The sequence below is a fragment of the Protopterus annectens genome, chromosome 5.part0 (genome assembly GCF_019279795.1).
Source record: "Protopterus annectens isolate FY-2018-M chromosome 5.part0, PAN1.0, whole genome shotgun sequence".
Taxonomy (NCBI): Eukaryota; Metazoa; Chordata; order Ceratodontiformes; family Protopteridae; genus Protopterus; species Protopterus annectens.
In genome coordinates, this window is record NC_056735.1 from 1,479,974,255 (window position 1) to 1,479,990,537 (window position 16,283).

General features: G+C 40.9%; 1 protein-coding gene across 1 annotated transcript in view; it reads right to left on the reverse strand.

Annotated features, from left to right (window-relative positions):
- Positions 1-16,283, reverse strand: part of IPO5 (importin 5) — a 1,405,185-nt gene that overhangs the window by 594,864 nt on the left and 794,038 nt on the right. The window contains exon 11 of the mRNA XM_044071309.1: positions 4,111-4,235. Within this exon, the coding sequence (XP_043927244.1) occupies positions 4,111-4,235 (125 nt within the window). The remainder of the gene's footprint in view (positions 1-4,110; positions 4,236-16,283) is intronic.

The window sequence follows — 16,283 nt, forward strand, 5'->3', positions numbered from 1 at the left end:
TTAATGGAGATAGCAAGCATCGTGATCTTGCGTGAGAAGTGCAAAACCTCAGAAGCTTGTGGGACACATTCACATACTAAAATCTGAAGCAGCATGTACACATCTCAAAGACTGTCCAAGTTTTTGATTAATGATGGCAACTGGAGAAACAATCAGACTCCAAGGAACCAGAGGATTTTCAGTGTTAAAGCTATATTCTTCTTGCATCATTTAAAAAGCAACACTAATCTTTTATACCATACTATTATATCCTTTAAATCTTTCACTGCTCCCCAACACAGATCTTAGTAAAGCATACAATCCCTCAATACATTCTGGGTCATGACGGCCATATTTTCACACTGTGCAAGTAGATTCTGGGCATCACCCCCCATTTTCTACATGGGGATTGACTGTTGTCACCATCTCTATTCAATGCTACACTCCTACAGTCGACAATTGACTGTCCTAGGTCTTCTCACACAACCCATCCACCTCTGACACCCTTTTCTCTTGCCTTCTTCCTGCTTCAAATCTTCACCAGATTTTCTTTCTACAAATTTTACAAATTGAGGAAGAGTACAAGCGTGAAATTTTTTCACTTGAGAGTACTATTTTAGAATTGACTGTATTTCCTAAAGTTACACCTGTATACCAGCAAATGCTTGATAGGATTCAAGCTTTTGAGGTCAGGATGGAAGCTACCAAAAAACGGAAGCTCCAATGCATAGGTGACTTCCAAAGAGGGAATATCTTCTCTTGGCCCAGAACTGAGAATCCTCATACTACTGCTTACCATAAAGTTCCTGCAAGAGAAGGACTTGATTCCCTGGATACTTTTGACATTTCTTTAAATAATAATCCGCCCACTACACCCTTGACATCTGAAACTCCCCCTGCACCAGTTACGAATGAGCCTGGCCTTTTGGTATCATGTTCCTCATCCCAAAGCGCATGCGCGCCTATAGGAAGTAAGAACAAGCGTGATGGCAACCTGAATGTGAATACGAACGCTAGGACTATTAAAAAGACACAACTAACTTTAAATTTAACTAATAAACGATTCCAACTGGAGCACGCTGAAACAGTCGTGAATAGATCACCCAGGTCTAGAGGTTCACCTGCAAGGTCGTATGCAACACAAGCAACCATAACAAACAAACGTAAAAATGAGAGCCCTTTAGGACTCAACAAAGTAAGTCGCAAGTAGTTGTGGCATTAAATTTATCATCTTTTGAGTTAAATCCTGCTCATCTCTCTTTTAGACAAAGGATTTAAATTTATACCATCCTGTAGTGATAATGTTGTGTCTGCTTTAACTGATTTAAAGTTCTTTGTTCGTAACTTGAGTTTAAAACTAATGTTTGGTAAATCTAACTCAATGGGAGACTGTCTAAAACGACAAAGTACTTTTATTCCACTTAATGCACCCATATTGAATGCATTTCATGATGCGTGTGAACTACAAATAAGAGAACTATACCTACGGCCCATGAGGAATAAGAACTTTAATCTGACTTTTGCAGAGTATGAAGCATTAAAAAGTCTACAAAATAATAATGACATTGTAATAAAGCAAGCGGACAAAGGTGGTATGCCTGTTATTATGGACAGAGACAAGTATTTTTCAGCTGTTCCTCTACTTTTGAATGATGAGAATGCATTTAAAATAGTTACACATGCAGATGTAAAGAAATGTGTGAGTTATGTCAACATGGTAATATTTGAACTTCAGCTTAATGGTGACATCGACCTTGATTTGTTTCATTTTCTAACTGTACCTTGTCCTTTGATACCTCAACTGTATGGTATCCCAAAAATACATAAGTCTATGGATAACCCACCAATGAGACCTATCGTCTCAGGTGGAGGCTGGATTACAGAACCGGTTTCAGTTTACTTGCACAAACAGTTACAACCACATCTACTTAATTGTAATACCATCCTGAAAGATACACATGATTTGTTATCCAAGTTACAGCAATGGTATACTAGAAATGAGCCTGATATAAAAACTAAAAGACATTTAGTTAGCTTGGATATCGTATCCTTATTTACCGTCATTCCTAATGATGCCGGACTTGAGCTCCCGAGGGAATTTTTAATAACACAACCTAACCCTGATTTCAAATCCATTGACAACATTTGCTGTCTTATGGATGTTGTTTTGAAAAATAATATTTTTATGTTTAACGAAACTTTATATTTACAGTTAACAGGAATTGCTATGGGTACCTCAGTGGCCAACACATACGCTAACCTAGTCCTTTACCAATGGGAACATAAACATCTGTATAGTAATAGGAATCTTTCTACCTATATTAGTTTTTATCAAAGATTTGTTGATGACTGTTTAATTGTTTGGAATGGTACACTTCATGATCTGGATGTTTTTGTTGACTATTTGAACTCCACAACTGATTATTTGAAATTTAAAATGCAAGTTTCTGAAAATACTATGTGTTACTTGGATTTAAAAATCCAGCTGAATGATGGAATTCTTAATACTTCTGTATATAAGAAGGAAGTTAGCTGTTGTAAATATTTACATTACAGTAGTATGCACGCTCCACATTTTCAGAAGTGTGGTAAAATCACAATTTATTAGGACAAGTAGGCTCAACACAGATGATGATGTATTCAAGTTACAACTGGATGATTTGATCATGGAATTTACCTCAAGTGGCTATGATGCCCACCTACTTAATAAGTCAAGAATTGATATTTTAGAGGCTAGGAAGACTTATTTGAAACCCATCAGCTTTAATCAAGGGCAGGATATTTTGTTAACTACATCCCAGAAAAATAATAACAGCAATAAAGAGATGACTTCAGTTAGATATGACTACTTTTAATAGAAGTCACCTGGTTAAACAAATTATCTCAAGAAATTGGATAATTTTATTAGCTTCAGATGAAATGAAAGCTATTGTAGGTGATAAGCCATGCTTCTCCTATAGAAATATGAAGACTATGAAAAGCTTTTTGTGTTATAAAGATTTTTATAAACCTAAGCCTATGACGTTGGCTACTAAGCATGGAACTTTTCAATGTTTTAACTGTATTGCCTGTGCACAGATGTTTGGTAATGGTAGTGACATTTTCACACACCCTAGCACTGGTCAAGTATTCAATTTTAAAATTTCAGCTACTTGTAACACTTCAGGTGTTATCTATTTGGCTACATGTAAATCCTGCACTTCGTTCTATGTAGGAAAAACTATTCGTAAGCTGAAAGATCGTGTTATTGATCATAATTCAGAAATCAGACGGTGTTGTGAAAATAATGCACTATATAAGCATATCAATATTCATGGCTCTGAACATTCTTTTAAGTTTAGAGTTACTGATTTTAATTGTCCTAGTGCCAGAGGTGGAGATTTGAATAATCTCCTTGAGACTAAGGAATTTGAATGGATTTTAAGACTAGCTGCTGATTCACATCCAGGAATTAACAGCAAAGTCAGTTTAAAACCAATTTTAACTAGATTATGTAATATTATTAATTGATTTTTTTAAAAGTTTTATTATGTTGTTTGCACTTTAAGACTTGTTCGTCACATGACTCTTGGCTGCTAATCATGTGACTTCTAGACCTGTATATAAGCTTCTAGTATGCAGACTTGATTGTATTAGTATTGAAGAAGGGTTCTGCCCGAAAGCTTTGCTTTATTAAAGGTGGTTTTTCCTACAAGTTTGTGTTACTTGCTCCACGTTTTGCAGCTGGTTTTTTGGTCTATACCCTACCACCCTCCTGAGGAACTTAACCTCTATCTTCCTCAAATGCTCTGCTTTTACTGCTCAGGTTTCTGTACCATACAGTAGTACTGGTTGCACCACTGTTCTGTACACCTTACATGGGTGTCAGTGATACTTATTCACATATTTAGGATTCATCTTTCATTGCTTAAAAGCAGCTCAATTATTCAGATCATGAAGACACTCAAGGTGACTGATCTTTTAAAGCAAGATTCCTGCTGCAGCCTTTCATCAAAATAAAGCATCTAGACAACTTTTTGTTCTGTATTAATATCCTACACTAAAAATGCAGTTTGATCATATATGCAAAAACAGCAAGTAAAAAATGTATTTAGCTTTTTTGGTGGTGATTAAAAAAGTATTTACACTTACTGGATCCTGGAGGAACAACAAAACTAAATTGACTATTTCATTCAAAATGCCTTCCATTTGTTGGTGGCAGCCTTCTCCAATTGCAGATAGAGCCATAAGGCCTGCATGCCTGTACTTCCAGTCAGCTAAAAATGGAAAGACAAACATGAACTTTGGCCACACTTTTTGGATTAAAAATATCAAGCAAGACGAGCTTTAAACAATGTCAGTATCACCCAAAACTTCACAGTACCTGAAGGCATAGCATTATGACAATTATAAAAGTGCAGAAAAGCACAAACACCCAATAAGAGAATAAATTCTAACATGAAACAGTAGCCACAGAAGGTGTGCTGTTCATATTTACATAGCACAAATTCAGTTTGTGCTACGATTAAATTTCACATGCCCTGACTCTTCAGACTGTACTGCAGAATGAATTCTGTCAGCACCTCACCAAAAGTACAGCTGCTTAAGCAAACTACTATAAAAACAACAGTGGAGGAGAGCTAGGTCATAGTGGCAGTAGTGATGACATTTGATACACACTCCAATTTTTATTATCTTTACTATTCGCTCTCCAGAACTTAGCTTCCTTCTAAATTGGGGACCACCATTTGTGATAGTGGGATTTCTGCTTACACCACCTTTAGCCCTTTCTTGCACTGGCAATGAAAAGCCTGGCTGGAAATTAAAGCATAAGATGCCCAAGTGCCATATGCCCCTGGAATGTCAGCCAAACTATAAGGACTCCAAAGATCTAGCGCTAGATTCTAGGTATCCTTGAGGATGGGGATTGCCCTGTAGAGGCAATAGTGTGGGAAGGACAGAGGTGATAAAGGACCCACTCCATTTGCAGAATGCCCAAAGGAAGACAGGGGGGACAGACATTACTATAACATACTCCGACATGTACAACTATAAGTTATTAATATCCATTATATTCAAGCTATTCACTATTTTACTGACAGCACTTGATTCCCAGAGCATACAGACCAGTCAGTCAGTGCCTGGCTCAGAGAGGAGATTTGTAAAAGATGCAGTATGGCCATATGGCCACAACAAATCTTGCACTGGCTCTAGATGTCATGTCCAAGTTGCATGGCTTCCAAATGGTGTGAACAGATTACCAGGTATCTACTTATGGGATGGCCTGGTGCTGAACCCAATAAGAAAGGCAGCTGTGGCTGCTGCAGCTCATGAAGTAACCTCTAGCATATCATAAGTGCTGCCATGGAAAAAGAAAGGATGTAGCAAGACTAATATTTAGAGTTATGCAAAACAGGCATGTCCCCTTTACCTTTCGCAAATGCTAAGCATATCAGATTTCCTTTGTGCTAGTATCTTTTCAAATTAAATTAGAAACATGGGCAACAGATGTGTTGATACGGTCTCACTCTGAGGAAATAACTGATGCTGTCAAACAGAATGATATACTAAATGCTTCAATTCAGAAAAACTGACTTATTGTTACTTGAGAACTAGTGACTATATGCTGTATTTTTACTAGTGTCTTTCAAGGTAAAATCTCAGTGGTCTATGCACATACTTGGAATGCAAGATCCTTTCCAGTGTTCTTGGGTTTAAGACAACACAGGTTAATGTTCCAATTTTACAAAGTCACCCCTTAGAGCATGAAAGCAACAGTGATAAAAATTACCCCTTACCTATGAAACATGAGAAAGGGCTGCCTGCACATCAGTCCCTGCAGTTTTGAAAACCTGGGACATGTAATGGGCCATAAAATGGTACTTTCCTACGTCAAGTATTTGAGGGGTGCAGAAGCTGCTGGAGCAGAATGTGGTAAAATTAGCTCCTCTAGCACACAGGTGATATCCTATGGTGAAGAGATTACATTCTTGGGAGCCTCAGATTCAAGGCTCCTTGACTGCTTTACTAGCAACAGGGAACAAAAACAGATCCCAAGGGAGGCAGAATGAGACTGCAAACTCCTGCAGCTTCACTAAGGTAAGACTATTCTGATTTATAAGGTCCTACAGGTACTAGAAGGCCAAAGACCAACTAAAGTGCACTCCAGTTTGGTTACATTCTAGTCCCTCTCTGATAGTAAAGGGTGACTAAATTTTGCTATTACTTTTACACTTGGAAAAAAGCCTATGGGTGTGGCTTGCCTACTAGTCATCACAATCAGCCATAAAGTTTTCAGGATGGAGCGTTGATAATGACCCCCAGTTTCTGAGCAATGTCCATACAGAGGGGACTTCCAAGACTGCTGCTCACTAATCAAACGCTTAACTTCAGCGCTCCCAGTGTGAAAAAAATTGGAGAAAAAGTGCCATTAAGTATACTGCCTGTATGTCACCAAAGAAATATGTAAAATAAAATAAGGTGGAGAACAGTGTCTGGGATGGATTCTGCAGCTGTTCAGCAAAAAGCAGTTCAAGCTTCAGCTTTGGATCAAGAGATATATTCCAGTAACATACAAATAAATCAAATATACTCAGAGGCTATTAAAATAAATAAAACTGAAAAAATATATAAACCCAAGTCTGGAAAAATAGATGCTTTAACTGTTCAGATGAATGGATAAAACAGCAAAAAAACAGGATGAAATGAAGAAAAAGTTGTTCAAGTAGGAAACTTTAATAAGAGTTGTTTAAGTACACTTGGAACACTGAGCTAACAGGGAAAACCTGAAATTTTCTGCTGTACCACAGAACATAGAAAAGATTTCATTTTTTGGAAAACACAAGTAACTGGACTGGTGTTTCACAGCAGGAGTCATTAACTGAAAGGATGTGTGCTCCAAAGCTAGCCATGAGGAAGCAGTCATGAACTGTATTAAGGATGCAATCACACCAGAAAGCTGATCCTTACAAACTGTGGCAGAAGGGAAAAAGTATTAAAATTGGAGACCGTAGAGAGTTTGTAGAAAATGATTACTCAGTACACCAGGCAGAAGAGGAACACATACCAACAATCACAGAATCCAGAGAGGCGGTTTGAGATTCAAGCTGTTGTACTTCGATATCTTCAGATTATTTTCCTGGAGTCATTTTTGATGTAGAACTAGCCAAGCAGAAAGTTTATCCAACAAAAAGTGAACCAGCAAGCAGAAGTGGACTCTGCTTACTCTGACAGTAAGCTTCAGAGAGACTTTTCCAGCAAAACTATGTCCACTGTTCTAGAGGAAAATGCTTGAGAGAAAAAAAAGCACAGGAGTTGACTAAAAGAATCATGAGTACCTTGGACTTGAATCACAGTCGTATGTTGGGAGATGGAGGCAAATAGACAAAAACAGTGAACAAACAGGAGACCAAAGCATCAATTGCATTTGCGAAGTATGACTGTCTGAAAACACTGGACATTTGCTGACTTTCTTAAACTTGTGGCTGCACTGCAAAGCATGCCAGTCATGTTTAGGACAGCGGGGGGTGAAACTATTCTTAGTACTCAAAGCATTTCATGACAAATAGTTGTATATAGCAAAGCAGTTGTGTAGTAAGTAAATCGGGGGTATTTAAACTGGGCAGGTTTCAGCAACTGCTCTAGGTGTTAAAAGGCATTAAAATACTTGTAAGAAATACAGGCTTTATAGTACAAAGAGAAGAAATTCTGACAAAAGCAAAGTTTAAAGTTAACATACTGGAATCTTAGGCTGCTGGTGTGTGGATGGTGTGTGAAGTGCATTATTATACTCAAGATATGTTCTCTTTTTACAAAGGCAAATACCCAGATTAATGCCTTTTTTGGCTTAAACTAAGCAAGAAGACTTGAAAAATAAGAAAATGATAAGCCATGAAAGATGCCAAGTTTCTCACAGCTGCAAATATATTCACCCCCTCCATGAAACAAATGTTCAGTAGGTCATGTCTGCAGCTGAAGGCATCAGTACATTCTGTTCAGAGTTAAAATTTACAAAAATGTATTGCAGAGTACAGACGACTGGCTTGCAGGTGAAAGCAATTAATTTAGAGAGTTGGGAGCTTTTTTGTGGAGGGAAATGCAACATTTAAAGATACAATTGCAAGCAGCTCAATGAAAAAGTTAGGATTTAAGGAAGTGAATAAGATTGCAACCTTAATACTTTAATGCATTTCATAGAACTGTTTAATGTTAATAGCCACTGTGCTTTTTCTTGGGGCGAAGTTATTTTCTAAAGCATACAAGCCATTTTTCACATCTAGCAGGGGAAGAGAGAACAGAAATTCATATAAGTGGGAGCACAGACTGTAGCATGTGCTTTAGCATGGGTCACCTTAATTTTAGGTTAGTTAATGCCTATGGGTGCAGCTGTAGATTTGGGGAAATTCTTCCTACATAGGATAAACGTTTGTGCTTGTGCCAAGTTAAATGGTGGATGGAGATGTTGTGTATTCAGTTTTGTTTAAGGGTTTTCATTAAAACAAAGTTTTGAAAAATGTGACCTAGGTTAAAACTGTCAGCCTGCCAAACTGTATGAAACAAACACTGGAAATGCAAATTAAAAAAACGGTCACATGGAATAAGTGAGAATACCTTATCATAATGGTTACTCTATCCATATTATCCTGGAACATATATGGACTTACAGGTACAGGCAAGAAAGTGTGGAAGAAATGAAGAATGCAAATGGCAATGGTGCAGGAGACATTCGGAAAGAAATGACCTTGTGAATTTGACAAAAGATTTCAGGATAGATATTCAGTAAAATATCAGGGACAAAAGGAAAAGGGGAGCAATGTTAATTGCTACATGGATTCAAATTAAACAAAATTAGATTTGTGGTACTAAAGGTACTACTGGCAAGGGAAGACAAAGTTGGTGTAACTTTATTTTCTACCTTCTTTCGGCTTTTCCCTGGTTAGGGGTCGCCACAGCAGATCACCTGTCCGCTCATGACTGGCAGTGGAGTTTGAGTGTCGAGTTGCCAGCCTGGCGCCCAACCTTACACAGAAGGCACACACATGCACGCACTCACACCTAGGGCCAATTTAGAGTGTCCAATCCACCTACAGCATGTCTTTGGGATGTGGGAGGAAACTGGAGCACCCCGAGGAAACCCACACGACCACAGGGAGGACATGCACACTCCGCACAGAAGGCACCCCCAGCAGAGGATCAAACTATTATGGCGCTTAAGAAAATTTGGCTTTCAGCAGGGAGTATTACTTGTAGGCAGGGACTGGAGCTTTATTTGCAATACAAAGGATGCATCAGGGGACCTAGACGGGAATATAATGAAAGCAGATTTTGGAAGTAATGAAAATAGTTGGTGTGAAAGATGTGAATTCAGTAGTAGGAATCAGAAAAGAAAAAAAGTTATGTACTTACCATAACCGTTAGATGTTTGTAGTCCATCTCGTCCTTTATTCTTACACTTGAGATCGGAGCCGAACCTCTGCTCCGACTCAGCCACTCTAGCTCCAAAACTTCTGGTTGGCTCATTGATATGCGGTATCCCATGCTGCATCACTAACATAACCCAGACCTTGTTTGTTGCAAGGAGAAACATATGGAGACAAAGAACAAACCATGTCGAAAAGACCCAACATAACCATAATGCAGTAGTCACTCTACCCGCAGGTCCAAGGAGGGGGCAAGAGGGAGGGTTAGTAAGAATGAAGGGCGAGATGGACTACAAAACCTCGAACGTTATGGCAAGTACATAACGTCTTTATGTTTAATAGTCCTATCTTGCCTTCATTCTTACACTTGGGACAGCGTCCCCAGCACCATCTTGGGTGGCTCATTGGAAAATGCTCCGGAGTACTGTGGAACCAAAGGAAGACCTGTTCCTGGAAGCCATATCCAATTTGTAGTCAGTAATGAATGCATGAGGTGAAGCCCATGTTGCTGCTGCACAGATATCTATTGGAATTTTTGCCGGAAAAGCTACAGAGGTAGACAGACCTGGCAGAATAAGCTTTTACCTTGAAGGGAAGATCTTTGCCACTTGGCTGTATAGACAAAGGAAATGCAGCTGGAAATCCAGTGAGACAATGTGACTTTAGAAACTGGAAGGCCCTTCCTTGTTATCTGAAAAGGAAACAATTGATCCAACCTTCTGAAATTCTTAGTTCTGTTAAGTTAAAAACGCAATTGTCTATGCACGTCCAGTTGGTGAAATTTGTACTCTGCCTTGTTAGAAAAATTAGGGAAGAAAAAGTACAGTTGTGTACCTACCATAAATGTAGATGTTAGAGTGTATTCACTGTTACAGTCATTACACTTGGGTTATCCTGCTGGCAGGCTACCCGCAGTCATCCTGAATTCCAAAGTTAGTCCGGTGTCTGTTGCTGTCGCCTCTTCCCTGACATCAGTGCGCCAGGGGTATAAAAGATGCAGCCCATGCCATTTTCTTCACTTTTTCTTGCCCCAGATGTCAGGTGCCCCCAAAAAGGAAGGCTGAAAATTCTGCTTATAAAAATGCATGCAACAATCATTACCTTCATCTACAAGCAAATACACCACATAGGTTGTATAGAATAGAAAAGTATAGATAGACCCAAGGGGGGTGGAGGGAGGGTAACCTGGACTGCAACAGTGAATACACTAACATCTACATTTATGGTAGGTACACAACTGTACTATGTTCATAGTGTTTCACTGTTGCAGTCATTACATTTGGGTTGAATCTCAAAGCTAAGGTAGGGAGGTTGGGCCTAAATAGAATTAGGAGTGGTTATGAGGCCCAGCAGAACTGCAGAGGCAAAGCCTGCTCTGGACTTAGAGTAAAGAGGTAAGTGGCAGTGCTTTGTAAAAGTGTGCACTGAAGTCCAAGTTGCAGCCTCTAAAATATCCTTGGTTTGTACTCCTCTGAGGAAGGCTGAAGTAACTGCTGCTCTGGTTGAATGTGGCCTAATGCCCTTAGGCACTGATTTGCCATGTTGTGAATAGCAGAAACTAATGCAGTGGCCTATCCATTTGGAAATAGTCTGCTTTGAAATAGCCTTTCCTTGTGATCCTGCAGCATATGCCACTAAAAGTTGCTCAGTCTTTCTGAAAGCTTTAGTTTTGTCCAAGTAGAAGCGTAACTGTCGGTGTATGTCCAAAGAATGCAGAAGTCTCTCCCCTTTGTTCTGTGGGTTTGGATAAAAGGTAGGCAAATGAATGGTTTGGTTAAGAGCCACAATGGACACTACCTTAGGCATAAAAGTTGGGTTTGTCCTTAGAGAAACCCTGTCCGGGTGGAAAATAAGGTTCCACAGCCATTAATGCCTGTAATCAGACTTTTCTTGCTGAAGTTACTGCTAGGAGCAGAGCTGTTTTCCATAAGAATTTTATCTCAGCTGTATTGGCTGGCTCAAAAGGAGGCAATGTGAGCTTTTCCAAGACAAAATTGGAGGTCCCATGCAAGTATTGATGCTCTCCTTGGAGGTCTTATGTTTCTGGCCCCTCTGAGGTACTGCCTTAGCAGTGGATGTGATAAAATAGGTGGGTCCGCATTGTAATGAGCTGAAATGGCAGAGGCATGGATCTTAATTGATGAGATGTCCAGCATCTCAGTCAGGTATTGTAAAATCTGAGGAATATTTGGTACAAGCGTGTCAATTCCTTGTGCCCAATTCCAAGCACAGAATATCTTCCATTTTTATGCATAAGATTTTCTGGTGCTGGGCCTCCTGGCCTCCAGAATAACACCCATAACCGCTTTAGAGAGAGGTGTGTTCTGAATAGTTACATTATCCGCCCTGCAGCCAGATTTAGGGTTCTGAGTTGGCTGTACAGGATCAGATTGTTTTGTTGGGTCTGTAAATGAGGAATTTGAGGCAATGTCCAGGCAATGTCCAGGCTGGGCCTTGAGACAAGCTCTTTAGGATTGGGTATCAGTGCTGGTGTGGCTAATCCGGGGCAATCAGTATCATTTTTGGCTTCTCTTGTCCGACCTTTAGGAGTACCTTGGAGAGTAGAGGCAGTGGAGGAAAGGCATATACTGAAAGGGTTCTCCAGCTGAATGACAGCGCATCCACTTTCCATGCTTGTTTGTGATGAGTCCTTGTGCAGAATCTCTGTAGCTGGCAGTTGTGAGGGGAGGCAAACAGATGTCTGGGCGTCCCCATTTCCTTGTTATCATGCTGAAGATTTGTGGATCTAGTTTCCACTCGTGAGGATCCATGAGGTTTCTGTTTAGTCTGTCTGCCAGAGCATTTGTCTTTCCTGGCAGGAACTGTGCTTGTAGGTGTACTTGACAAGTCAATGCTGTGAATCATGGCTTGTCTGCAGAGGGGGTAAGAATGTGTGCCTCCCTGCTTGTTTATGTACCACGACTGTAGTATTGTCAGATAATAGTTGTCCCGGATAAAGTAGATCCTTGAAGGCTGTCTGAGCATTCTGTACAGCTAGCATCTCTTTTTGATTGATATGAAGATGCCTTTGGCTTGCGGGCCATGTGCCCTGAATACATTTTCCTGCCATATGGGACCCCAGGCATAATCTAATGCATCTGTTGTTGGTGTCTGCCTGGCTGTGGGTAAAGTAAATGGCTGTCCCTTGTGGTGACAAGCCTGTGCTCACCATCGAAACTCCTGTTGCATGCAGGGAATGAGAGCAATTAAGTGTTTCCAGACTGTGGCAATGTTGAGTCCAAACACTTTTTAGATACCATTGGAGCTTCCTCATATGCAGTCTTGCATATGGAATTAGCAGAATGCAGGATGCCATGAAGCCCAAAGCCTGCAGAATTTTTCTTGCAGATAACTGGGTCTTTGTTGCCATGGTTTCAAAGTAAGAAATCAGTTGCCTTTGTTTGTCTGGCGTGAGATAAGCAATCTGGGTAGTTGTATTTAAGCTTGCACCCAGAAATATTCTCTTGAGAGGCTACTAGTTTTGATTTTTCGTTTACTGTGTACCCTAGGCAAATTAGTAATCTTTTTACAAACGCCAGATGCTTTAGTAGAATGTCTTTGGTCTCTGCTTGAATAAGGCAGTTGTCCAAGATATATTTGAATTCCTCTTTGTCTGCAAAATGCACTTACTGGTGCCAGGCATTTTGTGAAGACCCTGGGTGCAGTAGATAAGCCAAAGGGCAGTGCAGAGAATTGGTAGTGCATTGAGCCAGCTATGAATCTGAGGTATCTTCTGCAAGATTGCCTGATTGGGACATGCAGGTATGCCTCTGAGGTCCAAAGTTACAAGCCTAGCCTTCTTGCCCAGCATGGGCAGAAGCTGCTGCAGAGTCAACATTTTGAAATTTGGAACGTCCAGAAAAGTGTTTAGAATAGACAGGTCCAGAATTGGTCTCCAGGCTTTGTCCTTTCTCGGTACTAAGAAAAGTCTTGAGTAAAATCCTTGTCCCTGCTGTTATGGAACTGGCTGAATTGCCCTCATGTCCATGAGAGATGAAACTTGCTTTTGTGCCTCTGCCCATTGATTGTGTGTCAGGTCTGGCATACCTTTTGCCTTTGGAAGGGTGTGAAAGTGGAACCTGTAGCCCTGAGAGATTATATTTAAGACCCATTTTCCTGGGTGATCATGTGCCAATTTTGTGAAAAAATGCTAGTTTTCCCCCTACGGTACTGCCAAAAGATAAGTGCTTGGCATTGGCAGAGGAAAGTCATTGGCACTGTTTCCTATATGGCTGTGATTTGTCTTCTCCGTCTTTGGAGGTAGTAGCAACCCACTGTTTGGGCCTGTATGAGCCCTGGGGTTGTCTGCCTCTAGGGTGTCTGTATCTGCCTTTGTGGCCTGTCTGACACCGGAGAGGACCAATTCTTTGAAGGCCAGTTTCTGCTAAATCTAGGTGGTTGTACTTGTAAGAAATCCTTTACTGTCTGCATAGATTTTGCTTTATCCTCCATTTTCAACACCTCTTCTGACACCAAAGTATCATGCTGTAATGGAGCATCCAATAATTTTGCTTTAACATGATTTGGCAGATTCGGTTCCTTTAACCAAGCATGCCTTCTAATAACAGAACCTGTAACAGCGGCCCTGCAAGATGCCTCCAGTGAATCAAAACACTGCAAAGTATGCTTTCCCACTTGTTCAGCTGCATGCAATAAATCCTGCATTTCCTTGTTTTCAGAATATTCAGAATTTGTCAACATTTTCCGTTTTAGCAGGGACATTAAGTATCGCTGATATTTAAGCATATGAAACTGTCAATTTAAAGCCCTTACAGCCAAGGTAGCAAAAGTGTAAACTCCCCCCCCCCCCATCTGTCCAATGCCCTAGAATCCCTATCAGAGGGAACAGGGTTTTTTGCAGTAGAGGCCTCGACTCCTTTGGGACCCTGAGATATAGTTTCTGGATCAGCAGCAGGGTTTTCATAAAGAAATTTATGAGAGTCTGGAACCCTGTAGTATCCGTCTGGCATAACAGGTGCAGGAGGTAGAGAGTCAGGGGACAGGCCGGACTCTGAAAATACATAATCTACAATGTCTAGAACAGGGGGGATAGCAAGAGGTCTGTGCTGAGGTAACTAGGAGAAAGGCTCTGAGCCTTTTCTTAGATTCTGAGTAATCTTGGCTCTCCCAGTGGAAATGCTTCCTCATGGTGTGCAGGGTTTCCCCAAAAGAATAATCCTCAGGAGAAGCTGAAGGGATAGATTCTTCAGCATCAGAATCCTCAAAGGGAGGTATATCCATGATCTGAAGAGAAGTCAGAGGAAATGGAAACCTGGTCAGAGGAATCATTCTGTCTCTTGCCTAGGCCTCTTATCAGGAGGGGGATGGGAACCCTGATCAAAGTAATTGGGTCTTTGGCCATTTTAAGCATGTTTCTTGGGCATGGAAGTCTGTCCAAGAGAATGCTGTACTTGTTTTTGTCTTTAAAGCTGTTTTAGTCTTTGCCTTGGAAACTGAGGTTGGCTTAACATATAACTGTGTAGGCCTGAAAACACCCTCAGAAGCAGATGCCTGCTCAGCGGCTCCCAGCCCATCTGAGGGGATAGTTTCCGAGTGTCCAATACCTTGAGTATCCAGAGGCCTAGCTGTCTCCACGTGGGAGTCAGTAGCGGGCATCAGGGGCTGCGAAAGCGCCTCACCGAGAACCGGCGACTGGCCTAGTCAGTTTGGGACCTCGGATGCCTGTCCTTTTCCTTGCATTTTTTTATATACTCCGGTTGGCTGTTCCGACGGCATTATATATAATTAAACCGTCGGCCAAAGTAATGAAAAGCAAAATCGTACCAACGCTTAATAGTGCGGTGGTTAAATCTAGCACAAAACTGACAGCTAGCAACGTTGTGGTCAGGGCCTAGGTAAGGAATACAGTAAGAATGAAAATCCTTATGAGGTATTTGCTTCCCACAAGAAATACAATTAACTTTTTCTGGCATCAGTCTGGAGCAAGAAAAAAGTTTCCCCAATGGGGTAACTTGGCTTTATTGAAGACTTCTGATCTGAAATTAGATTTTTGAAAACCTCAAGAGTCGGCCGACCGGAACTTGCCAACTGCTTTTGCTTCAGGCACCACACGGCAAGAAAGACAGAAGAAAATGGCATTGGCTGCATCTTTTATACCCCGCACTGACGTCAGGGAAGAGGCGACAGCAACAGATGCCGGACCAAGACTTTGGAATTCAGGCCGACTGCAGGTAGCCTGCCAGCAGGATAACCCAAGTGTAATGACTGCAACAGTGAAACACGATTAACATCAGGTAATTCAATGGACTGATTAATATTGGCCTGAGAAGAAACCAAGGAAGGGTTTTGTTCATAAGGAGACCCTATCTCTGTGAAACACCAAATAAGGGGGTTTAATTGAAAGAGCTTGCAGTTCAGAGACCTCCTTGCAGATGTGATAGCCACTAAAAATATAGTTTTCCATGACAAGAACTTGAGGTCACAAGTTGCTGAAGGTTTGAAAGGGCTTGAAGTAAGTCTATGGAGTACAAAATTCAAATCCCATGGTGCCACTGGATCCATGACTGGGGGGGGGTCTTAATGTAAGGCCTTTAAGAAAAGCTCTGCCTAGTCTATGAGCCATAAGGTAGGGTCATTAGCCAAATGAAAGGTAGAAACAGCTGACAGTTGAACTTTAATAGTGGCAGCTGCTGAACCTTGATGGAACAACTGAGAAAGGAACTCTAAAATGGCAGAAAAGGGAGCTGTGCAAGACTCGAGGTTTCTCTCATGGGCCCAAAAGGAGAATCTTTTCCATTTACTGGTACAAGTCTTTCTGCTTTGAAGGTTTGAGAGAGGATGTCAGAATGTGAATAACCTCAGGAGAAAAGTCAAGAAGCCTGACTAGGGATCGAATTACAGCAGCCAAGCTGTCAAATTGAGGGCGTGGAGAGAGGGATGGAACAC